Here is a 26,712-nt window from a genome sequence, read left to right as displayed (position 1 = left end):
TACGCTGGTGACTGGAGATTTTTCCTAGCAGTGTCTTGCCACACCGTGCATTCACAGTGGCGTTCTTTCATGTGGTAAGTGTCCATTTACTATGCGCACAGTGCGACACCTCAGGTCCTTCTCTACCATCCTTGGATAGCAGATGGATGTCCTTGCAGCCACCCTCCCTTGTCCAGAAACAAAACAGTTTTACCTCAGGTTTTTCCCCATCCAGGTTTTTCAGATCCTTTCTTCCCATTTTTTTTAAAGTCCTTGATGCCTGCATGGCGCTCCAAGTGGCCCTGGATGTGGCAGACTGTGGCTTGTAGTACTGCCATGACGATAGTAATGTGTAGAGCCTAGTGGCTCCAAGCCTCAGGTATACTGAGGGAACTTCAACTGAAAGTGGAAGATTTTCCCTTTGATAGATCACACCTGTTTGCCAGTAAGACTGATGAGGTCTTCCATACTCTGAAAGACTCATGCCTAACACTCAGGACCTTAGGAATGTACACCCCACCAAACAAGTGCCAGAGCTATAACCAGTATCCAAGATCATGAAATCCTTGCAGACAAACCCATAGGCCCTACAACTATAGGCAGATACAGAAACAACAAAAGCACGGACCACAAGGGCAGCACCAATCTGCTATGCATCAGCCTTCTACTTCTAAACAGCAAATTTGAATGTTTGGTCAGGGGTCTGAGTAACATCTCTACGATATCATGACCTATGCTATGCAATCTTTAATTTACCCACCAATTATGGTCCTTTTAGCAACGTTGGACTGAGATAACAGCTAACTGGTGAGTCCTAAAGATTGTTCATCTGGGTTATTCCGTCTCCTTCATGTCCATTCACCGTACCCATCCCCCTTCCTATCCCTCTTAAGGCACCCTTCCCAAGAGAGCTTAATACAACTGGAAGTTCAGCATCTGCTACAAATTGGAACCACAGAACCAATCCCCTTGACCTACCAAGAAAGAGGGTTCTATTAAATTATTGCCTCACTCAAAAGAAGTAAGGGGTGTGGAGAGCCATACTAGTTCTCAGGCAACTCAACAAGTACAAAACAAATTGAAGGTTTATAATGGTCAGTTTAGCAACCGTCATACCAGCATTGGACAGCTGAGATTGGTTCTCAGCCCTTGACCTCCAAGATGCCTACTTCCACATAACTATCCAGCCAGAACAGGGACGATTCTTACTTTTCACATTAGGCTCCAATCAGTACCAATACCAGGTTCTCATGCTCAGTTTATTGACTGTGCCGAGGGTCTTCTAAAAAACCCTGGCAGTAGTAATGGCTTACCTTTGCCATGTAGTGTTGATAATCTTTCCCTAGATGATTGTCTTATCAAAGGCATATCTTACAAAACATGGTTGATACTACTACTATTGTCCTGCTACTCAGTCTTGTTTTTCACATCAACTAACAAAAATTCACACAAACCCTCGAATTTTAGGGGCTCAACTAGACTCCAATACAGCTAGAGCAACACTTCTCAAACACAATTTCGAGTCACTTACTGCTCTTATAAATATGGTATAGGCTTCACCATATACAGCAGTGCCCAACTGTCTCCAAATACTTGGTCACATGGGAGTCACAAGCTATTCATAAGACTAGCCAGACTCTTATGAGGTGCCTACAAGAGTGGCTGGCCACCATTTATGTCTCCTCCAGGGATCCTTTACACGGGGCAGTTTGTATCCCTTATCACTTCCTCCTTCCCTACAATGGTGGACACAAACATACAACATTCTAGAAGTGGTTCCCTACCAACAGCCTTCCCCAAAGGTTACCATAAGCACGGATGCCTTCCTTATGGACTGGGGAGCATACCTGGATTCCCACACAGTACAGGGCAAATGGTCCTCTCAAGAGACCAAACTTCACATCAATCTCTTAAAGCTGAGAGCCGTACGCTGCGCATGCCAGCACTTCCTTCAGCATATCCGAAACAAGGTCATCCGAATCCTTATGGACAATACATTATGAAAGTATTATATCCACCACTGGGGGGAGTGCGATCCAACTCCCTATGTACTGAGGCAATCGAAGATTGGAACTGGTGCCTAGGACACCAGATACCCTTATAGCAACCTACCTGCTGGGAGCCCTCAACGTTATGGAGGACAACCCGAGTTGTGTATTTTCAGACCAACATGAGTGGGAACTGGACTCCGCAGCCCTTCACAAGGTGTTCTGCAAGTGGAGTCATCTTGACATCGACCTTTTTGCAATCTGGCTCAATTGTAAATGTCACCAGTTTTGCTCCAGGGTGGGCCTTGGGAAGGGATCCCTAGGTGATACCTTTCTTTTGAGATGGGAAGCTCCATTCCTTTATGTGTTCCTACCAGTACCCTTTATCCCTCGAGTGATACTGAAAACCCGACAGGACCAAATTGAATCATACTGATAGTGCCATCGTGGTCCAGGCGGACTTGGTTCCCATACCTCCAACGTCTCACTGTCTCCACTCCACACATGTTACTACGATGTCACAATCTCTTATCCCAACATTATGGTCACACTTTCCTTCCAGACCCTTCAGCTCTCCACCTCAAGGCCTGGCTCCTTCATAGCTCCACAATGCCGAATTTCCTTGTCTGACAGGGTAAAAGAGATACTTATACCTGTACGTGGAAGAGATTCTCCACATGGGTCCTACAAAAACATAACATCCCACCTTCCTCTGTATCCCTGCCCACAATATTGGACTATTTTGTTGAGCTACAGGAGGCAGGTGTCTCAGCTCCATAAAGGTCCATAGAGACTGAATTGTAGCATTTCACAAACTGCTTCACCAGGTGTCTCTTTTCTCACACCCAATGACCAAATGGCTTCAGACAGGTCTCCAAAATACTTTTCCCACAATAAAACCACCCACTTCTTTGTGGGACCTAAACCATGTCCTTAAAACCCTCATGAGACCTCCCTTTGAGCCACTCACCACGTGCTCATTGTAACATTTGTCTATGAAGGTAACTTTCCTTGTAGCAATCACATCAAGCAGTAGGGTCAGTGAGATAGCAGCCCTGATGGCAGACCCTCCTTACACAATTTTCAGCAAGGACAAAGTGACACTGAGATCCCACTCCATATTTCTCCCAAAAGTTCTCATACCCTTCCATATTAATGAACCAATCCACTTGCCTGCCTTCTTTCTGAAGCCACACAAGAACGGGTTCCAAGCATTGTTGCACACTCTCAATGTACGATGAGCAATTGATTTCTATCTCAACAGTAACAAAGCCCTGAAGAAAGTCCATGAAGCTTTTCATTTCCTTTTCAGAATGATAATAAGTAGACATGAGTAAGGACTAAGAGAATGTGCTGGTGTTTGTGTTGTGTTTTGTTCTACAGATTTGAATTCCAGCCTTCATTCCAACTGCTTTTGATACATTAGGTTTAGCTGCACTAAATGCTGGAGAGATTAGTTGGAAGAAGTTGGCATAGTTGTTACTGTGATATAATGAGAGGAGGATGTGCATGTTGAAGGATCAAATATATCTCATTTCAGTAGGCTGTGTGTATATCGACGCACAGTGGTATTTTGATGGGAATTGTTAGCAGTGTGGTGGTATATGAGACAGTTGTCTCTGTGGCTTAGTGTCTCAAAAAATTCTCAGAGCAGGATGAAGGGGAGGTAATGTTGGTCTGCAGTAGTTTGTGTGAGGTAGGATCATTGCTTAAGCATAGGTTAGTGCCCAACTAAACCATAGTTTTGCCTTAGCAAAGAGAAGACGTGTGATACTGTCATAAGATACTTGTATGCTCAGGAAAAATGCTAGTACATGTGTGTTGGCCATGTGTTAAATCATGATTCAAAGAGGGCAGAGTTGGCACAGCGTTATCATAGGTCTTCATTTCTCAGTCTTCAGAGATGTGAATGTAGCTGAACTTGTTATTCTAAAAGAGATTGAGGCACTATCAATCCCTGTAGATAAAATTGAGTGCCCCCTGTTTGTCATTTACCAGACTGTTGTGAGAAGATACAACCTTTGCATTCTGGGTGTTTTAAGCCCCTGGAGGCCTAAGGAAGTCATGGCAATGCAATTGTCTTGGGGCCTCTAGGCACATTCTCATTGGGGCAGACCCTGTGTCTAATAGCCCCATCTTGAGAGCTGTGACCATGTGAGCCCACTGCTAGGCCTCTAGTACCAGTACTAACTTATCAGGGTCCCTCTACACTGTCCCAGAATTCCTGCTGTGTGGATGCTCTGGGTCTGGAATTTCATTTTTCAAAAGCATTGTAATAGGTGTAACACACACCTAGGGTTGCCAGATGGTTTAAGCAAAAATACCAACCCCCCCCCCCAAAAAAAAAAAAAAACCACTGGGAAAAGATTCTATTGAGGAAAAAAAGGGGGGAGACCAAAGTTGTTGAGCAAAAAAAAAGGGGACCCTGGTGGCCATTTTGTTTTTCTGTTTCAGCCACATGACAAGGCCCTGAGGAACCAGGTAAGCAGGGAGTGGCAGGGTGTCAGGAGGGCCAGGGGCTGGGCCTGGATGCTGAGTGTGTCGTTGCCAGGTGTCCGGTATCTTCGCCTCCTGGCAGGAAAAAAAATCAGAAAATACCGGACATTTTAGGTGTCTGGTATTTCCTGCATTTATTTTACCGGACAGGAGGCGAAAATACCGGACTGTCGAGATCAATACCAGACACCTGAAAACCCTACACACAATATGCAGACAGTTTGATCAGGATTCTAATGTTACTCTTTAGTGAATCATCTGAGAGCGATGCAGACAAATAGAAAAAATAATATACCCTATGGATTATAAACCCTATGTTTATAAACTAAGTTTCCTGCCTTAGTTTCCTTACCACTTCAGCGCATTCTTTGGGCTGGAGTCAGAATCATCTGGGGGTATCCAGAGTCCTTCTGATGTAGTATATAGCTTCTGTTCTAAAACATGGATCCTTCTCTCTGCACTAGCTTTCTCTTGTTTTTGCTGGTCCAGATACTTTCTCACACCTACCCAAAAGTTTTCTAGCTTGCTCTGTGAGTCTTTGTGCCAGATACACCCAGCCTCTGTGGTTTTCAAAAGGCTATAATCAATAATTTGACTTCTTTGTTTTATGTTTGGGAATTTTCCACTCTTCAGCCTCCAAGTCCCTGAAGAGAGGTTAGGAAACTGGTTCTCCCAGGCTTGAGCTTAATCTATTGGTTAATCAAAGTATAGTCATGAAGGTTAACATCTCTCAGTTGTCTCTGTTGTGGTGTGTGTATATGTATAGGATTATAAACCATCTGCCATACTTCTTGTGTTGTGTGTATGTATGTATGTAAATGTAAATAAACACATGTATTTTTGAAAGAAAAGGGGAAAATTATAAAATATTCAGAAAAGCCCAGTGTGTTTGGTTCATCAATTTTCTACTGTGATTTCTTTTTGTTGCTTCTGTAGGGATGCAATGGAACAATAGTAGATACAACTTCATTGAAGAAACTATTAAAATCCCAAATATTAATATGTGTTTACCACTTTTATAAGGAGAAATAATTCCAAAATAGACATAGGATTTCTATGTGCAATGTTCCAGAAATCTCCATTGAAATTATTGTAGCCCTTTTTGTTTTCTTTTTTAATTTTGGCTTAAGCTGTGCTTTCAGATATACATAACGTGTACAAGAAAAATCTTATTTTTGAATTAAGTACTATTTTTTGTGAACTTGGAGCTACATTTTTCAGTTCACTGTATTTATATTTGATTTCCAGTCATCCCGTGGTAAATTTTGAAATCCAAGAGCTTTGTTTCTTCATATTCACAGTTGAGATCTATGAAGAATCATCACATTTTCATAGCTTGTAATTTAGAGGTGCTAGAAAACTGAACTAAAAAGGTGGAATTGAACCCAAAAGACATCAGATACAAAATGAATATTTGTACCTTATAACAGCCAGTTGTTGCTGGGGCACACCTCCTTACTTTCACTGCTGCGCTATGCCCTTGTATGAGACTAAATGTAGGCTGGGTTTTTGAAGGAATTAGTCCCCCAGTTCCCATAGTTAATTTATAGGAGAAGGGCAACTATCCCCCTTAACAGCTTTTATAAAAAACCTCATCCATTCACTAAATCCCGGGATACTTATGATTGCCTTTTCAGGAAGATAGTGAGTTCAGTAGGGCTACTCGTATACAGGATTGGGAACTTAAACTGTATATTCTTAGGAGTAATAATACTGTCTCTCATTTGTCTGGAAATTGTCATGCTCATTCATGATATTGTATTAATAAAAATGAACTAGTTACAGTTATAGGATGCTGAATCTAATAACGGCAGTGGCCCTAACAGAATATACAGCAATTTTGTTATCTCTACCTTAATGTGACTCTCACTAGCTAAGAGTTAGCTTCATGCCATAGCTATATTTGGCCAGTTCCAATCACTGTATTTTTGCTGGTCACTCGTATTTTCAAGTCTTTGGGCTTATGCACAAGTAAGATCTAAAGTGGCATCAAAGTGATATTTGAGATTTAGCTGTGGTTTTTCTCAGTACCTTTCCTAGACTCGAGGAAGATCTCTGTAGCTCAAAAGCTTCTCTATCTCACTTAAGATTTCCTTTAGCTTTGTTTGCTCTCATAGCATACTTGAAGCACTTTGAATTTCTTTATGACATGGTAACATGGTAGAATTTTTAGGTTTGCTTTTCATCATGAATTTTCAAGGCAAATAGCTGAAGTCTTCTGTAGGTCTAGTTAGAAAGTCTGCATGTAAAATATCAACACTCATTTAAGGCCAGAATTTCAAAAGAGCTTGACTTCCATATTGGCACCTAAATGAAGTGGCCACATTTTCAGAAGTTCTTAGCAGCATCTGTAATTCTCAATGAGAGCTATTTGTTGCAAAACACTTGAAATTTTGGCATTTCATTTACATTCCTAAAATAGAAGCAAAATCTAACATTAACTGTTGGTGCTTTTATGTGTGTTTTTAATAAGATATTTTCTCTTTTGTTTCTTTAATACGGTAACTTTGTGATAAAAACATGTCTGTTGATTTCCATTAATCTTGTTTCACAATTTTTTTATCAATTTTTTTATTTCTATCTTTTGTTTTAGGTTCTAAGCACACATAACTAACTATATTTTATTGTTTGTCAACTGAACAGCACTGTTACCATGGGATTTGTGTAAGCAAAGAAATGGAAACACGTCCTGTGGATGGAGAATGGGGAACTTGGGGACCATATAGTTCTTGTTCAAGAAGCTGTGGAGGTGGAATCAAAAGCACAACCAGGCTATGTAATCAACCTGAGTATGTTGTTTGTTTGTTTATATCAGTATGTTTTTTATATTGTTAAGACCAAGCAAGTTAGTTCAAAGGCGTCAGGAAAATAAATATCAATTTCAATAATTTCTAAAGTTAGAAGTCAGTCTACAATCTCTGATATTCAGAATGTACCTATGTCCTTTACTTTCAATCATTTTGATTAGGCCAAGAAATGGAGGAAAATACTGTGTGGGTCGCAGGATGAAATTTCGATCATGTAATACTGATTCATGTCCAAAGGGCAAGCAAGATTTTCGAGAGCAACAGTGCTCCGATTTTGATGGTAAACATTTCAACATCAATGGTCTTACATCTGCTGTACGCTGGCTTCCAAAATACAGTGGCAGTAAGTAAATACAAACTTTCTTTGCTAACTAAACACAAATGTTCATATACTTAAAGCTTTGCAACAGTAAAAAATCATGCTGGATTTTCTTTACAGTTGCTATGAAAGATCGCTGTAAACTTTTTTGCCGAGTGTCTGGAACAACTTCCTACTACCAGCTGAAAGATAGAGTTACCGATGGTACTCCCTGTGGAACTGAAACCAATGACATATGCGTTCAAGGCTTATGCAGGGTATTTACACTTAACTTGGATATTATAATACTTATATATAAACACAATGTATTAACAGACTAATAAATATCACATGTATATATATATGTATACTATATATACTATATATACTATATACACTATGTATAGTTCTTCTAGTATATGCAGTGCTTGCTGAGCCACTCAACACCAGCTTCACCAGCAGATGAAGGACCCTAAAGCCATAATGAAGTTTGGTTAGTTGATACTCATCAACAACATGCACCATTGTCTGGCAGAAACCACACTAACAAACTGAATCATGTGCAGACCCTATATGAAGAAGCTGCCAATGCATATTTTTCAGCTGGTTCTGAACCTGTTCAACAGAATTCAGAGATGATGTGGCAGGTTGAATGGTCAGATCAGCGACAATTAAACCATTCCACATGTCTTTAGCTGACTACTTAGTGCACCACAGGCTTGCTGCTGACAGATTCTGATCTGATGGAGACCATGATGGACATTAATTATGCTTTGGAATGACTGAAGATGTCTGCATAGTGGTAGACCTAGATAGGCATGTAGCTTTTCCACCTGTCTGCCCCGAATGTGTGGAGGCGTTAAGTAGCTCAAAACTGATAGCCATGGAATAGGATACTTGTGATATTGTGCATGGTTATGTTCAATTCAAATTTAGCCAATTTAGTGTGAGGTAAACAACACCAAAAAGGGGCACAGTAGTCTGCTGAGGAATAGCACAGCACCAAAGCTTTTGTGAAGTGTCGGTGTGCCTGTACCCCATGTCAAAATGATTAATTTGCTAAGTAGCTTATTCCTGGTTCTGACTTTGGCAGCAGTTTGTTTTAGATGTCCAGGGTAAGTCAAATAGCAGTCTAGTGTGATGCCAAGGTAGACTGGTTTTGCCTCGTGTTTCCACTGTTTTTCAATGAGGAAGTCATTTAACTTACATTTGATGCTTGCCTTGTGGAGGCAGGTGACACTCAAAACTGTCTTCACTTTGGTGGAGGTGTCACCTGCCACAGTAGTCTACCATCTTGGCTAGGTTGGTGTCAAATAATGACCTTGTTCTCATCTTTGGCCCAAACCAGTTGGGTGTATTTCACTCAGCCAGATAGTGACATGATTGCTCACATGACCTCTACTGTATGTCATCTCTAGATGTTATCCCCAACCAGTATTATGTGTGGTCCTGGACAACTATGTACACAGTCAACACAGACCATCACTTACCACTGTCAGCCTTCAGCTGCCCATCGTTAGAAGTTTAAAGAAAAGAAGGTGGAATTTCAGGAAACCTAATTAGTAGAAATTCAACTAAATCCTGGAATGAAGTATCATTACCAGCCGATCATGTTTTGTGCCAAATGGTGAAACTTACAACCATTTCTATGGAGCCATCTTCAAAGCAGCATGAGCGTCCATTTCACAAGTCTATTGCTGTGTCTGCATTCCTTGTTTTGACACCTTTTGTTCAGAACTATTGGTGCCGTATGAATTGTCTGGAGATCCAGATATTGTTGACCACCTAATAAGACTCTTAGCTGCTCTGAAACAAGCAAGGTGGGAGGAAACAACAGATAATATGAATTTCACCCATTCCAGCCAGAAATCCTAGAACTTTGTGTGTTGACTTGGCACAGCAAGTGCTCTCCCAGTGTTCTATGACTCCAAACCATGTTGCTGGTCATTTACTTCAGGTTTCAAAGGTTGCCCTGAATAAGCTTGTATAATGGAAGATTCACAACAAATGGCAGCAATTCAGATGAGGTAATCCACTTAGTTAGTACATAGCGCCATTCACAAGCACTGAAATAGACATTGTACCATGCAACATCAAACCTGGAATGGAGGAGGGATCTGACTGCATTTCACTAGAATTCCTGAAACACCTTGGAACTAGTGCTCATCAATGATTATCCAAATTCCTGACATGGGTTGTCAACGTTGGTAATACGTCAAGGATTTTGAGAATGTCAAAAGTAATCACCCTTCTAAAACCTGGAAAGGACCTGCACAGTGCAGCTAGCTACCAGCTCATCTCTCTGTTGTCTGTCAGATTCAAAGTGTTGGAGTGGCTTATCCTCCAGCATATATCTTCAGAGGTGATGACAATTCTCAGTATCCACCGAGCTGGCTTACAGAAGGGCAGAAGCACCAGTGACCAAGTGCTGCCTCTCACTACATATATAGAAAACAGGTTTCAACAGTACTTAAAAACTGGAGCTATTTCCATGGACTTGACAGCAGCCTACAATAAAATACAACTGTTGAGGGCTCTCCCAGCATGAGTGGTGGATATTGCCAAAGTTCTACTTCCTGAGGGTGTTTTGGGGAGATGGAACAAGGGCGTGGAGAAAGTAATCCAACAGTTTACTCCAGTGCTCTGTGCTTGTATCCACCCTGTTCTATCTGTACACAAACTACCTGCTACTGACTTATTCATGCAAGTTCATCTATGCAGATGACTTCTGCTCCGATAACCAGTGGCACTCTTTCACTACATATAGTATATATGTGTGTGTGTGTGTATGTGTGTGTGTGTGTGTAGTGCTTTTTGGTAAAGAAAAAAAAGGTGTCGGTACCCCAGGGGACAAGTTGTTGAGCTGTGGGTGCTGGTAGTGCATCTGGAGGTGCCGGTACTGCATACCGGGCAGTACCAACACAAAAAAAGCACTATAATATATATATATAGTGTTCTACATATCAAAACAAATCCTATTAGAAACCACTAAAGCAAAGTTGTTTGAACCTATTTTAACAGGGTTCTGATCCCAGTCAGCTTAGTGACCTATAAGCAGAGCTCATAAAGTAGAAGACACAGATTTGAATCCTAAGAGCCTAATTCTTCTCTCATTTAAACCTGTATAAATTAAGGGTAACTCTATTGAAATCAGTGTAGGTAGACTGATGTAAAATTGGAGTAAATTGGAAGTAAATTAGGTCTTGAATGTGAGTTTTCATCCCCAGTCAAATAGCAGAGAAAAATGCTATTATGTCTATGGAGATGAAGTTTTACATCATATTTCTCAAAATCAGGAGGCAGTTTAGCCCTGAAAAATATAATTTCAAATTTCTTAGAGGGATGAAAATTGTGGTAATGCAACAGGTTTTTTTTATAGTGGGAAGGAAGCTAAAACAACCCACAATGTTGGGCTAGATTTTGCTTCCCATTCCCATGTAGCCTTACTGATTTAAGTGAGGTTGCATAATGTCAAAGTGAAGATAAAATGTGTCCCTTTATTAGGATTTACCACAGGGAAGAATGCCAGAGCAGCTTTTCTTATGTGGAGGAGGGAAAGGGAATGGTCTGAGTAAAGAGTTAAAAATTAAAATAGCAATCTTGGATTTATTTTTCTTAGTATCTTAGCTAAAGGTCATCTAAATAGTCAATTAATCATATCATTGTATATTTTACAACTATAGAGTTTAAAAGAATTGATGTTCATGTGCACATAATAGTAAAGGTATTGATTCATTTTAACATTCCAAAGGTTTTTGAACAAATAATCTTTAAAATTTATGGTGACCATTATAAAATGTTAATGCATCAAGAATGCAGAAATAATAGATTTACCTTCTACTTTTTTTATAATAACAGAATGATTATACTTTTTTCTTATCTCACAGCTCCTAAGATAGAAAAGGCTGTTCGTGATTTGCCAAAAATGGAAATAGTTCATATATATATATATTGATTGGGGGAAAATCTTAAAATGTGCTGTTTTCACTGTTTTCTACTGAGCTGAATGATGTATTAAAAGTATATGCAACACAGATTTATTGTATTTCTTGTAGCAAGCAGGCTGTGATCATGTGTTGAATTCCAAAGCAAGGAGAGATAAGTGTGGAATCTGTGGTGGTGATAATTCTTCATGTAAGACTCTTGCAGGTACTTTCAACAGTGCTCATTATGGTATGTTTTTCTCTTGTTTTACATTTAAGTTTTGTTTAAAGTATGATTTCAGTGTGGCTGTGTCTATATTGGCATCCCTTTCCGGAAAAGGGATGCTAATGAGACACTTTGGAATAGCAAAATCTGCGGGGGATTTAAATATCCCCCGCGGTATTTGCATTAACATGGCTGCCGCTTTTTTCCGGCTTGGGGATAAGCCGGAGAAAGCGGCAGTCTAGACGTGATCTCCGGAAAATAAACCCTTTTCCGGAGGATCTTTTATTCCTAGGATGCCAGAGCAGCTTTTCTTATGTAATAAAAGTAGGAATAAAAGATCCTCTGGAAAAGGGTTTATTTTCCGGAGATCACGTCTAGACTGCCGCTTTTCTCCGGCTTATCCCCAAGCCGGAAAAAAGCGGCAGCCATGTTAATGCAAACACCGCGGGGGATAGTTAAATCCCCCGTGGATTTTGCTATTCCAAAGTGTCTCATTAGCATCGCTTTTCCGGAAAGGGATGCCAATGTAGACACAGCCTGTGTGTGTTCTTTAGGACCTCTGCCAACACAAAATATCCATGACTTTATGTCACATAAGCTCATTCAAGGATACAACAACAAATACCATGGTATGCTGACCTATTCAGGAAAAAAATTAGTTACTGTGTAAGGTGAAAACAGAAAAGAGGGGGAAATGGTGTGCTGAGGAGTTGCAGAGCTATCTCTGGGAAAGCATGCTAAAATGAACTACACAGCCCATTGGGGCTTTAGCATCTCCTGCTGGCCTCGTGAGGAGAGAGTGGGATGAATCCCAAATTTGAGTTCCTGGTTGATTTTCTTTCTTTTTTAAAAATGACAAATATACACCCATAAGATGTGATGCCTTCTTATTCCAGATTGCCAGATGTATGCCCTTCTGATCAGTGGGAATAATTGGGAAAACCTCTCACATAGAGAATCTGTGCTTTCAGTTTCTTCGGTAACACAATCTGTGTTTCATATGCCTATATGTTTGAGAGATCAGCGTATGTATAAAAAGAAACTTGTATCAAGAATAGCATATAGAACTATAGTTTCATAATAAGAGCATGGAACAGAAGGTCAGGAGACCACAGACATCAATTGGCCAGTGACCCCTTTAGGCTGTTCCACTAGTTTAAATGGGAAGCACACTGGGTGGAGATGGGCCTTGACAAAAATAGGAGATGCCTGGCCAATGTAGAGCTGCTAAGAGGGTTCTGTGCTGGCTAACTTTCCCATTCCCCAGGAGAAGGAGATGCTGACAAGGGGAAAGGTATATCCGGAATGTTGCTGATGTTTGGCAGTTTTTTGCCTGGCAGATGGACTCTGTCCGGTGCGGGCAAATTTTAGCCCACGGGCTGGGTCTAGTTCGCAGGATTAGTCCCTGGCGGTCCATTACCTCCATGTTTACCTGCGCCTCCGCAGGTATCGAAGGATCACAACTCTGATTGGCGGCGAATCGCCATTTGCGACGGGAAGCAGCATCCCAGTCTGTAACGCTTCCCACCATTCACGTTGGCCATGAACAATGATGCATGGCCAATCAGAGCTGTAATCCTCTGATACCTGCAGAAGTGCAGGTAAACATAGTGGCAGCAGCCTGCCAGGGACTAACCCTGTGGGTTGCCATTTTTTTATTGCCCACTCCTGATATGTGGTTGTCCCAGGGAATGAAGCAAAAACACCAGAAGGTGTAAAGGTGACACACAGTTACTGTCTTCCCCTTGCCTCTCTCCCATATGCATATACATATAATCCCTTTCGTTTTTATGCTGATGGATGATGGAAGGCCTATTATTATTAAATTAGAAACAATATTAATTTGTGAATGTACATTTAAAATTATAACAGTGAAAGAATGTAAGAATACGTCTACACTGCATGCTATTTCAAAATAAGCTACTCCAGAATAGTTATTCAAAAATAGCTTACCGGTATTTCAAAAATAGAACATCTACACTGCAGGGAAGCCTCAAGGTAGGCTTTCCTAATGTGAACATGGTATCTCAATTTAGAGACCCAGGAGGCACTAGGGAGGAATAACTTACAATAGCCCTGGTGAGGGGCTATTCAAAATAGCAGTGGGAGAGTCTACACATGCTTTATTTCGAAATAGCTATTTCGGAATAGGCATTATTCTTCAGAGAATGAGGTTTACAGATTTTGGGATAAACTGTCCATTATTTCAGAATTATTTAAAAAATAATGGAATGGCTGTGTAGACGCTTGCAATGTTATTTTGAAATACTGCTAAGAGTTTGATAACATTGTAAAGGAACTGTTGGCTTTTTAATACCACTAATCATCATTTACAGCAGGAGTTCCACATTAACTGAGTTTATGTTTGATACTAATATGTTTGTATTCAGATAAAAATGGCACAAATGCCACTGTCAGCAATGTTCTGTTAATATACTTCCTTACAAGTTTTGGGGCTGGTTTGCTCTGTATTAAAAGTCAACGTACTCAAGCATGGAACTTTCAATTTAAAAATAGGTTTTATTTTTAATATATTGCACTTATAATTGAAATATATGAGTACTTGACAAATAATTGTCTCTCTCCCCTCAAAAAGCAGTGATTTAATTTTCCTGTTACTTGTCCCATATTAATATGTTACAGGTCAGTGTTTCTGTTATTTGGGTGTTTTCTCATTACTATATTTTAGAAAGATATATAGTGTGTAATTGACAAGTAGTGAAATATTTACTGAAAATGTGCAAATTATAACAGTTTGCAGATACAGTGCTGCCCCCAGGTGGCAGATATAATAAATCTGTGCTAAGATTAAGCTGTGCTACATAATAATCAATGTGTATGATTTAATACATACTGTACAAGTAACAGATAATAAAAAGGAGGGGACAATGTTGTAGATGTATTTTTGGTTTATTATGCATGGATGAGGGCTAGCCAGTTGAAGCTTAGTTCTGATAACAATCCTGAGATAATTTTAGTCGACAGGACAAGCAATTGGTGGAGTTATCAAGAATTATTTCTATTCTTCTGACTGTGATACTATTTGATAAGCAGCTTCACAGTAGAGGGTTCTTAAATTTTATTTGGTGCTCCTGGAAGTTCAGGTGGAACTGTAGCTGTAAATAAGCATTTTTAACTGCATGTGAGACGAGTGTGACTGTTTCTATCAGATGTAGACCTAGATATACATTATTTTGTTAGCTTAAAATGATGCTTCTATAATACGTATGATTTGGTGTTATCTGGAGTACTGGTAATTGTACAATGTGACTCATTTATGAAGAATTGCTTCTTGAAGGTAGGACAATAGATCCATACTCTAATGAGTAGTCCAACTCACACATAGAAGAGTTGAGCTCTAACATGCGTAATTTATCTGATGCATCTGTATCTAACTTATCCTGCCTGGACTTCACACTGTAGTACTTAAGCACCTAGCAGTCATTAATGCATTTTCACTTCACAGCACTTCTTTAAAAGAGGAAAGTATTTCTGTTTTACTGATGAAGGGCTGGGGCACAGGATCGATTAAGTAACTTGTCCAAGTTTGCACAGAAAATGTGAACCATGTTTTACTGAGTCCCACTATATTGTCCTATTCAGCAGACATGTATATGGAAAGGATTTTATTAGTAGAGTCCACTGACATTATCGGTTAGATTACATGTCATTCAGTTTTCATAGAACCAGAAAAAATATTTCTCATTGTTACATATGAAATCAGTAAGTATTATAATAGTTCAGTTTGACTAGACTTTATATAACTTAATTTCTGTGTTTTAAAAGAAGCTCACACAATTTTCTTCCTGCTGAAAAATGAGTGGATTTAAAAGTGGCTGCCCCTCACTGGTAGTCAGGGTATGGGAATATAAAGATTAAACAAAGTTAAACAAATTAATGTTTATAACTATGTGAATGTTTGTGGTGTTTATAAAAGAGCTAATGTATGTACAATTATATTCCAGGTTATAATGTTGTTGTAAAAATTCCCATGGGAGCAACAAACATTGATATTCGTCAGCACAGCTATTCAGGAAAACCAGAAGATGACAACTACCTTGGTAAAGGTTTCTTCTAAAGAACATCTGATAGATGGTTTGTGTGTACTTTCCCAACAGTCTATAGCAGACATAAAATATAAAAAGCCTGATAAAGTCTTTGTAGCAATTGTCTAATTATAATTTATCATCACTGGGGTTGCCTGGTTCTTCTGCAGAAGTTACACAAGGGAAATTTCATCTGAAAAGAAAACAAAAAAACTAGGAACTTCAGTGGGTTTGGGGGATTCAGAGATTCTCTGTCAAAAATTTACATCTTATTTCCAGTCTGAATTTAATCTAGCTTTCACTTTCAGAGAGTGGATTGTATTGAATTTTTCTCTGCAAGAACGAAGAGTCTTTTATTAAATACTCATTCCTCATGTAGGTACTGATACCTTGTAATCAAGTTACTTTGTAAAACTTTCTTTGTTCAGCTAAATCATTGTAGCTTTTCGGGTCAGCTACTGTCTGATATGTTTTTCTTTCCTTTAAGGCTGTCTAAAAACTACATCCCTTTTCTCGAAAAAGGGATGTAAATTAGACACTTTGAAATTGCAAATGAAGCTGGGATTTAAATTTCCCGTGCTTCATTTGAATAATGCTGGCTGCGGTTTTTTTCAAAACAGGCTTTTCTAAAGAAAAACGGCTGTTTAGACGGGGATCGATCAAAAATAAAACCCTTTTTCGAAAGATCCTGTAATCCTCACCTGTCCTCTTAATTATTTAACATTCCCCCGATTTATGTATCATCTGAAATCATTATTAGTGATTATTTTGTTTTCTTCCAGATCACTTATAAAAATATTCAATAGTGTTAGTACCAAGAACAGATCCCTGTAGGACCCATTGGAAACAGTTTTTCTCAGTGTGATTCCTGGATTACATTTACATTTTAAGATCTATTAGTTAGTCAGTTTTTAATGAATTTAATGTGGGCCATGTCAATTTTATATTGTTTTTGGGTTTTTAAGCAAAATGTCATTTGGTACCAAGTTAGATGTCATACAGAACTCTTAAGTATATTACATCAACATTGTTACCTTTAGCAAAGAGATTTGTAATTTCATTAAAAAAAAAGATGACAGGTTAGTTTGACAGGATCTCTTTTCCATAGATCAATATTGATTTGCATCAATTATATTACCTTCCTTTAATTCTTTATTAAAATTAGTCTCATTTCAGCTGCTCCATTATCTTGAGCAGAATTGACTTTAAACTGATAGTTCTATAATTAGCCTGGTCCGTCTGTGCCTAGTTAAAATATGGCACAGACATAGGTGCTGACACTGTGGGTGCTCCAAAAAAGTATTGATTGCTGGAAGATGCATGGCCCAAATGCTAGGAGTAGAAAGAAGAGGCAGGACCAGCCCCTTCCAGCTGCTGAGACACTGCTGGGCAGCCCGGTGCAGTGACTTCCTGAGAGAGCCTGACTTCCACTCCTTGCATGGGCTCTGGTGCTAGGGTTTCTGACAAGGAGCCAGGTGGGAAGTGGAAGCTGCCTCCTCCCCAGCCAGGTTTTCTCAGGTAGCTGCTGGGCAGGACTTCAGAGCAGTGACTGGGAGGGGCTGGTGTTAAAAGTGGTTCCCTCCTGATCCCTGCCTGAGTTCCTACCGGCCACGAAGTGTGGCACAATGTGCTCAGGGGGAGGGGATGCAGTGGGAAGACAAAGTGACCCCCTTCAAGTAATTTGGAGTGGGAAGAGTTTGGTGTTAGCTGGAGTAATTGTAGAATGTGACTCATAATGTGACCTGCGGCTCTTGTACATTTCAAAGGGAGAGGTGCAGCAGTCGGACCCCACTGCAATCACCCTTTGAAATGTATAAGAGCTTCCTGCAGCTCTGCCTCACATGCCTGCCCTGACCTGAGCGGAGATGGTGCTGGGGGGAACCAGCTTTTAGTCATTTACATCCCTAGTGGGATGTTGGGGAGAGGGCTCTTGGATGAAGAGGAGGATCGAGAACCTGTCCCCCAGGGAATCTGGAAGTTGGCATCTATGGACACATTAGCTTTCCAAAAGTGTTCTAATAATTACTGTTAATCAACATTATTGATCCATCTCTTTTAAAAATTTCTGCTCAGTCAGCTCTTTTAAAAATATTGGATACAAGTTAACTGGACCTGTTGATTTAAAAATATGTTACTGTAGTAGCTTCTCTTTAACATCCCCCAGAGATCCTAGTGAAATGGAACAAATGTTATCATCACCATAAAATGAGATTACATCATCAGTTTTTTCCCACAAAAGCAGACCAGCAATATGTATTGAACAGTCCCGCCTTTTCTGCATTATTATTAATGATAATTCTACCATTTGCATCTACTAGTGGATAGTATCATTGTCAGGATGCTTTTGGTTCCTAAAATAAGAACTCCTTCTTATTGTACTTAACTCTGGTCACAGATTTCTTTTTGTGTCCCTTTACTCTGTTATTCTTCTTACACAATTCCTAATTCCTGATTTACATTTATTACTGTCAGCTTCCTCTTTCTTCCATTGGTAAAATATATATATTTAATTTTTGTAGCTGACTGTTGTTCCCCTACCCCATGTTAGTTTTTTAACCAGTACAGCCTTCTGTCACAATTGTGAAACTGTGGCTTTGGGGGCATCTAGCGAAGTATAAATTATTTCCAGTTATCATTCAAATTTTTCTGATTACATTTTTTCTCACAACTGCTTTGACTCACAATTATTTTCAGCTTTGAGAAATTGGCCTTATTAAAGTACCAAAAATATAAGTTACTGATCTGGACCTTATTATAATAGCACGTTATAAATTTGATCAAAATTGACCTAGGCTAGGGATGTTAGAAAGTGGTTAATTAGGTAACCGTGTGACCACTGAAAATCTCAGTGATTACACGCTATGGGCTTTGCAGTGTAAAGCTTATACTGCAGAGCCTGCAGTGCAGCTGGTTTCCTAGGAGCAGAGCCGACAGCCAATGTGTGCCAGAAGTCGGCTCCCAGCTGCTGGCCCCAGTCCCAGGGAGCTGGCTGCATGCGGGCTCTCCAGTATAAGCTTAATAAAGTATAAAACTTGGCAAGCTTATACTGGAAACCCCACAGCGCAGCCAGCTCCCTAGCTTTATACTGCAGAGCCCACAACGTGGCCTGCACCAGCTCCTGCCTGCTGCCCCTCACCAGGGAAGCCGAGTGCTGCCACGCACCACTGTCTCTAGAGAGGCAGCAGCATGGGGTGGCTGATACAAAGGCAGCAGTGCAGGGTGGCAGCTGGCTCCCTGGGGCAGGCCCAGAAGCTTGTGTGTAACCATTATGGTAACCGATAAGCTCATGCTTATTGGTTAACCATGTAAACAATTATTCTTTTACATCCCTAACCTATGTTACCATTAATTTGTAGGTCTCTGATCTTTATCTGTTGGGAGAAGGTTGATAAAGAATTCCCCGTATAGGCTGCACTGCTTTTTGAGTTAGGAGTATTGTCATCTATGATAATTAGAAATTCCAACGATGTTTTTGTACTGGCAGCAGAAGACCACCAGCATATATAATTCAAAGTGAACTCCCAATCACATGGGATCACAAGGCAATGATCCTGTTCCTTAGTGTGATTTGGTGCTCTGTTTCTTATTTGTAATGTATGTATAAGTGTTTATTTGTCAGAAAGAGATCAAGAATGGATGGTGTGTTTATAAAGATTTTATTTACTATGAATTTGTGGTGGCTATTTTATTTATGAGTGAACTAAGAATTAAAGCAGGTATTTGGATATTCTAAATGCATATTTGTTCAAAACATAATTGGGCTCGTCTACACTGGCCCCTTTTCCGGAAGGGGCATGTAAATTTCACCAGTCGTCGTAGGGAAATCCGCGGGGGATTTAAATATCCCCCGCGGCATTTAAATAAAAATGTCCGCCGCTTTTTTCCGGCTTTTAAAAAAGCCGGAAAAGAGCATCTACACTGGCCCCGATCCTCCGGAAAAAGTGCCCTTTTCCGGAGGGTCTTATTCCTACTTTGAAAGTAGGAATAAGACCCTCCGGAAAAGGGCACTTTTTCCGGAGGATCGGGGCCAGTGTAGATGCTCTTTTCCGGCTTTTTTAAAAGCCGGAAAAAAGCGGCGGACATTTTTATTTAAATGCCGCGGGGGATATTTAAATCCCCCGCGGATTTCCCTACGACGACTGGTGAAATTTACATGCCCCTTCCGGAAAAGGGGCCAGTGTAGACGTAGCCAATATGTATTTGTAAGCTAAAATCCCTGTTGTATGAGAACTATATAGTTTATTCAATATAATATAAAGTAGAAGAAAAATATTTGGACAGAGTAGAATTGTTGAGAATATTTATAGTCTATTGTGTTATGACATTTTGCAGTTAATTGTTTCATTGATTTTAGAGATACAAGGTGGCTGAAGTAATACATTTATTGAACCAAATTCTGTTTATGGGAGTCAAGCTTTTGAGCTTACACAGAGTTCTTTGTCAGCATTTTAAGCATGCACAGAGAATAAGGTAGCACAGATGGTTACCTATGCTTGCATTTTACATGTATTCTATCCATGGATGAAAAATACCAAGAGAAAAGAAGCATAGTTTTCTAAAAGCCTGTCGATCATGCAATGCCAGAATGGCACATTTCAGTCTTGCCAATGAAGGCTTAGGGCTTACCCAGTTTTAACCAGGTATACGTCTTCCCAGATATACTGGCAAGGCCAAACCATTTTGATAATATTGTTGATATTACTACCCTATAGTAATCTAGTCCCCCAGCAAAGCAAATTTTAACTATGTAAATAAATACCTACAACCTCTGAATAGAAGAATGTTACTAACGGTATTGGATCTTACTGCTGTTTTCATAATTATTTGTCATAAATAAAAAATAACAATTATAAGAAATAGCTAAATGCAAATGAAATGTCAAATTTGTATTCATGTTTATTATACTGTTTAGTTGGGATACATGTTTATATTCAATTTTTTACTTTTAGCATTATCTGATAGCCATGGGAATTTTATTCTGAATGGAAATTTTGTTGTAAGCATGTCTAAAAAAGAAATAGATATACAAGGAGCTGTTTTTGAGTACAATGGTTCAAACAACACTGTAGAAAGAATTAACTGCACTGATCGACTAGAAGAAGAGCTCATTTTACAGGTGAATTGTCAATATTTTAATAAGTTTGTAAAGTTAATAAATGTTTATTGTTTTATAGTCATGAGCCAACTCATTGAAAAGCAATTCTTTTATATCTTTAAAGGTATTATGTGTAGGGAATTTATACAACCCTGATGTGCGTTATTCATTCAGTATTCCAATAGAAGAAAGAAGTGATCTGTTTACTTGGGATCCATATGGTCCCTGGCAAGAATGCAGCAAAATGTGCCAAGGTATTGTGAAATCTTTTTGAAATCAGAATTCTATTTGATATATCGTATTCTTATAAAAATTCAGAAGTATTTAACATCAGGTCACATCACACATCTCATCTTGTGTGGGCCTAAATGTGGCACAAAGTTTGGGATTACATTTTGAAAATGAGGTACACCAATAAGCGTAGGAAACTTTAAATGGCGAGGGATTTATTTTCCTTGGTTTTAATAGAGTTCTGTATCTTCTATTCTGGATTCTCTATTTCTAATGTAAATAATTTCAACAGTAAATGTGTGAAATTTGTATGAAATCATAGGTTATTTAAAATTAAAGATTAAAATGAGTAATATTGAAATTAAGATAAATTTAAGAGATGTGTCATCTAGAAAAGTATGGCAACATGGATTAGGTTCATCAAATGATTAATTAATTCTGTTTGGTTTCAAATTTAATAGGGAGAGAAAGGTGGTATTATTATTGTTATTTATCTTTACATTTTCACAATAGTTCTAATAGTAATAACTGTATTTCTATATTATGGAAGCAGTTGGACTCAAAAGTGGTTGCATTATATATACATACAGGGGTCGACAAATTATGGAAAACCTTACTCACCAGACAAAAAAGGGACTTGCCACCCTGCCCCACAAAAAGTGTTTTTAATGGCATAAATTCCTAATAAGAATAAGAACAGTAATTACTAATAAGTTATTAATAAATATCACACAGGTTATTAATAAATATCTTATAAACCTCTACCTTTTCTCTCTGCTGCCATGTCTCCTCCCATTGCTCCATCAGCTCCCCTGGTGCCTGCTGCCCCCCAACCCCACACCCTCTGCTGTCCTGATCCCTGCCCTTCTCACTGCCCTCAGCCTTCCTAAGACCTGCCCCCCTCCGCCAGCCCTTCTCTCCACCCTGTGCCCACTTCTCCAGTAGCCTCATGCTAATCGGGTGAGCTACCCCTCCTCATCCCCTCTCCTAAAACCTCCCTCTACACACCTGCCCTGCCTCTTTCCTCTGGTGCTGGTCCCTCCCCTGCAGGTGTCTGCCCTTCTGCTTCACCCCCAGAATCCCCTGGCACCTGCACCTTCCCTTACCTCTGCACCCTCCTGGTGCCTCCCTCTTCCCTCACTGCCCCTGCCCCCTTTGCTCTCTTTTTCCCTGATAGCCACCCCCTCACCACCCTCTGCCCCCATTCCCCTCATGCCCCTGTGCCCTCACAGATGCCTTGCTCCATCCCCGCCTTCCTCATGCCCACCCCTTCTTTCAAGCCTTCTCCCTGTTCCCCCTCCCACTGACACCTCCTCTCCTGCCTTTTCCTCATTGTCTGCATTTGGCCCCCTGGCATTTGTCTCTCCCTTGCTGCCTTCCCCTTTCTTCTTCTTATTCTTCTCCTGGCCTCCTCCCCTCAGCACAAGCACCTTCCCCATATTTTCCCCCTCCCCTTTCCTCTCCAGGGGCCAATTCTAGGTTTTTGCTGCCCCAAGCAAAACATTTTTGTCCCCCCCTTTGTTGTTGTCTTTTACACATGTTTGCATTTTGCAATGGTTTTTTTTTTGGTTTGTTTTCTTTTTTGTCCCGGCATTTTAGCCCTATAAATAACAAATAGCATTTTCATTTTTTTTCCCATAAAGGCAAAGGCTCTTCAAGTGAACTCCCCCTTTCACTCGCTGCTGGGTCACAGCAGCCTTTTCCCTGCCCTGTCCATCCCCTCCCTATGGGCAAGCACCCCTCACTCCCAATGCACAAGGGGAGCAGGGTGCAGGGACAGCACAGAGCCAGAGGGGTGCAGGGAACAGTGGGGGAGTACGGGGGTGGCACGGGGAACAGGAGGCACAGAGCCAGAGGGATGTAGGGATCAGGGGTAGCAGGGCGTGGTGGAGGCACGGGGAATGGGACGCAGGGAACAGGAGGGGCAGAGTCCAGGGGCAGAGTCCAGGGGCAGTGCAGGGAACGGGCAGCACAGAGCTGGGGGGGCAGGGATTGGGGGGAGCAGGGTGCGGTGGAGGCATGGAGAATGGGACGTGGGGAATGGGAGGGGCAGAGGGATCGGGGTCTAGGGGAAGTGCAGGGAACGGGCAGCACAGAGCTGGGGGGCAGGGATCCGGGGAGCAGGGTGCGGGGTGTAAGGGCAGCGCAGAGCCAAAGGGTCGCAGGGAAGACAAAGGGGGGCTGGGACTGTGGCAGGACTGGAGCCGGCAGGGTGGGCCCTGGCTGTGCCGCATGCCTCAGCCAGCTCCCAGGAACAAGCGGCCAGAGCCGAGCTGCCACGGCCCTTTAGAATCAGTGGAGCCAGGTCACACCAGCGTCCTGATGTCCCGCCTCGCCTCCTCACTCGCGCTGGAGCTGCACGCAGGCAGCCCGGTGGGGAGAATCGCCGCACTTTCCCCTTCTCAGCGGCGCTGTGTTCCTCTGCCGGCCGGCGGATTGGATGGGGCTGTGCCGCCCGTAGTGCAGGCTTCGGCCAGCCCGTCATAACAGCCCACCGGGCCAGTCCGCCCCTGCACTTGCCAACTGGAAAAATCTACTCGCCACTGGCGAGCGGGCGAGTGCATTTGTCGAGCCCTGTATATATATATATATGACTAGCCACTTGCCTACAAGAATCTGATTCATCTGGTTACTGCTCTTGCTTGAACTAAGCCAGAGTTCCAACAAAAGGAGCCAGCTGTATATTTTCTAAACCGTAACTGAATTTCTTTAAAAATTTCAGTTAAAGCAACCTATCATAGTAAATTATGCTTCATATTCAAGCTTGTTATGAATAGCCAGGAGGCCTGAACTATAGAGGTTTCAGATGATAAGAAAAGGCTTTGTCTCCTCCTCATATGGATGGCATTTGGGTTCATGATATATCACTGCTACATGTAGATGTTACATAGAACTAAAGAGAAAGTCGATCCCTTTGGGTATGTCTACACTAAGAAAACCCTGTGGCAGTGAGTCTCAAAGACCAGGTCAGTGGGGGGGGGGGGGAGAAGTGAGGGGGCTAAAAATAGCAACATAGACATTCTTGCTTAGGCTGGAGCCCAGGCTCTGGGACCCTCTCACTGCATTTTCAGAGCCCAGGCTCTAAATCTAAGTAGGAATGTCTGCATGGCTATGTTTAACCCCACAGTTAAGCACAAGTTTGAATCAATTGACCAGGCTCTGAGACTTATAACTGTGGGGTTTAATTTGCAGTGTAGAGATTTAGTCATGGATATTTTTAGTAAAAGTCATGGACAGGTCATGGGCAATACTGTGACCTGTCCATGACTTGTACTGTAAATATCCCTGACTAAATCTTAGCTGGGGGGGGAGGGGGCTGTTGCTCTGGGGGAGAGAAGGTGGCTGAGGAGCTGCTGCTCTGGGAGGGAGGGAGGGTTGTGGCACCAGCTCTTTGGGGCTGCCAAACAGTAAGTGCTCTGGCCACTCATGGAGCTGCCCCCAACTGCTGCACCCACTGCCTTTGGGATTGCTGCTCAGTTAGTCCCCCATGCCAGCCACACAGGCCTCTGCAAAAGTCCCAGAAGTCATGGAAAGTCACTGAATCTGTGACTGTGACCTCTGTGACAGACATGGAGCCCTACTCATGGCACTCCAGAGGCAGAGAGGGAGTTTCTCATTGCTGCCTTTTGGGTGCAGTCTTCCAGGAATTCTATTCTCCTAGACTTCTGCTTCCTCTTTTAGGTGGGACAGCAGGTTCTCATAATTGATCATACTGAATGCTGCAGCGATCCGGGAGTATGAGGCTATATGTCTACACTAAAAGGTTTTTCTGCAAAAACAACTGTTTTTGCACAAAAATCGGCAGAGCATCCACACTTCAAGCACATTTTTGCACAAGAAAATTGACAGAACAGAGGGCTTTTGCTGGTAGCGTTATTCCTCTCCCCACAAGGAATAACTCACTATAGCTCTTGTGCAGAAAGGTTGGTGTGGATGCTCCGGAGGGGTTTTTGTGCAAGAAACCCCTATCAGAAAAAGCACAGGTGCTCTGATGGCCATTCTGTTAATAACAATCAGAGCTTTCTTGCGCAAGAGCGTCCATGCAGTGTAGTTGCTCTCTTGTGCAAAAGCACATTGCTTTTGCGATGCGCTTTGAGGTTTGGACGTGCTTTTGTGCAAGAAGTTTTTGTGCACGAACTCTTCCGCAAAAGGCTTCTTGGGCAAAAACCCTGCAGTGTAGACTAAACCTGAGAGTGGATATCTGGCTTCCATCTGTTGACATCAAAATCCATCAGTGCCATTAATGCTGCCTCTGTTTCATGTTGTGGCTTGTACCTCCGTCATGCTAGGACTAAGTTATTGGCTGCAACTAGATGACTTTGAAAGAGGCTTTTGGTAGCTTCTCTGTGAACTTGCTTAAGAATGGAAAGTTTGATATTGAGCGGTAGTTAGTCAATTCCCATATACCACAGATGGATTTTTTCATTATGGCTACGTCTACACTGGCCCCTTTTCCGTAAGGGGCATGTAAATTTCACCTATCGTCGTAGGGAAATCCGCGGGGGATTTAAATATCCCCCGCGGCATTTAAATAAAAATGGCCGCCGCTTTTTTCCGGCTTTTAAAAAAGCCGGAAAAGAGCGTCTAGACTGGCCCCGATCCTCCGGAAAAAGCGCCCTTTTCCGGAGGGTCTTATTCTTACTTCAAAGTAAGAATAAGACCCTCCGGAAAAGGGCGCTTTTTCCGGAGGATCGGGGCCAGTCTAGACGCTCTTTTCCGGCTTTTTTAAAAGCCGGAAAAAAGCGGCGGCCATTTTTATTTAAATGCCGCGGGGGATATTTAAATCCCCCGCGGATTTCCCTACGACGACTCGTGAAATTTACATGCCCCTTACGGAAAAGGGGCCAGTGTAGACGTAGCCTATCAGTAGGACTGTTGCATGTTTGAAAAAAAAAGAGAAATTGATCTTTTCAATCAGGAGGTTATATCAGTTGTTTGTGATTCTTTTCCCCCAACCAGGAAGGGCCTGGATTAGACTTATGGGCTTTTGGTTGAGTCTCCTTCAGAGTGTTCTGTAGTTCTGGAGCAAGCTGAATGTAAGGAGTAAAGGAGCTGTTTATTGGCTCGTAAAGGCATGTTTGATACATGAAGCCTAAGAGACTTCCTGAATGTGTCTGATCCTTCCATGATGTGTGTAATGTTGAGTTCTACTTTGGACTGTAGGTGGTCAGAATAGATGGTACTGTTTACCAACTTGAATACCTCATTTATGTGAATTTGGCAGCTTTTGCAGAGGTAGAAAGAAAAGTTCTCTAGGCCTGTTATATAACCCAGCATAGTCTTGACAAAAAATAAATTTTTCAGCCTGTTTTTTACTTAGTTTTCATCCATTAATGCTCAAGTTGGCATCCTTCTTTCTCTATTTGGCATAGGGTGTTTGAGATGTGTGTGAGTGAAGGAGAGGGAGAGGTAATTTTGGGGGCCAGAGTATTGATAGCACTTCAGATTTTGAGCTCCTTGCCTGAAGGTGGAGTACTGTGGTCTTTTGACATGCTCTGGAATGTGATAGGGTTGATTAATCAGAATTGTGGGTATTTCCAGTTGCCTGGAATTGAGGAATACTCTAAACACTGCTTTGATAAAGTGATGCTGACACAGTAAACGAATTGTATTGTCCTCCTAC

The 26,712-nt window shown here is 41.3% G+C and overlaps 1 protein-coding gene across 5 annotated transcripts in view; it reads left to right on the top strand.

Annotated features, from left to right (window-relative positions):
- ADAMTS20 (ADAM metallopeptidase with thrombospondin type 1 motif 20) overlaps positions 1–26,712 on the top strand; it is a 192,368-nt gene that overhangs the window by 88,352 nt on the left and 77,304 nt on the right. For 4 of the 5 annotated variants that reach the window (XM_075930240.2, XM_075930230.2, XM_075930246.2 and 1 more), the window contains 7 exons: positions 7,107–7,252; positions 7,432–7,613; positions 7,710–7,846; positions 11,624–11,741; positions 15,683–15,778; positions 20,713–20,879; positions 20,983–21,112. In XM_075930240.2, the coding sequence (XP_075786355.2) occupies positions 7,107–7,252; positions 7,432–7,613; positions 7,710–7,846; positions 11,624–11,741; positions 15,683–15,778; positions 20,713–20,879; positions 20,983–21,112 (976 nt within the window). The remainder of the gene's footprint in view (positions 1–7,106; positions 7,253–7,431; positions 7,614–7,709; positions 7,847–11,623; positions 11,742–15,682; positions 15,779–20,712; positions 20,880–20,982; positions 21,113–26,712) is intronic. The other variant, XM_075930234.2, reaches the window with a different exon arrangement.

This window comes from Pelodiscus sinensis, chromosome 1 (assembly GCF_052426305.1).
Source record: "Pelodiscus sinensis isolate ZL-2025 chromosome 1, ASM5242630v1, whole genome shotgun sequence".
Lineage (NCBI taxonomy): Eukaryota > Metazoa > Chordata > Testudines > Trionychidae > Pelodiscus > Pelodiscus sinensis.
This window is presented reverse-complemented; position numbering and strand designations above follow the sequence as displayed.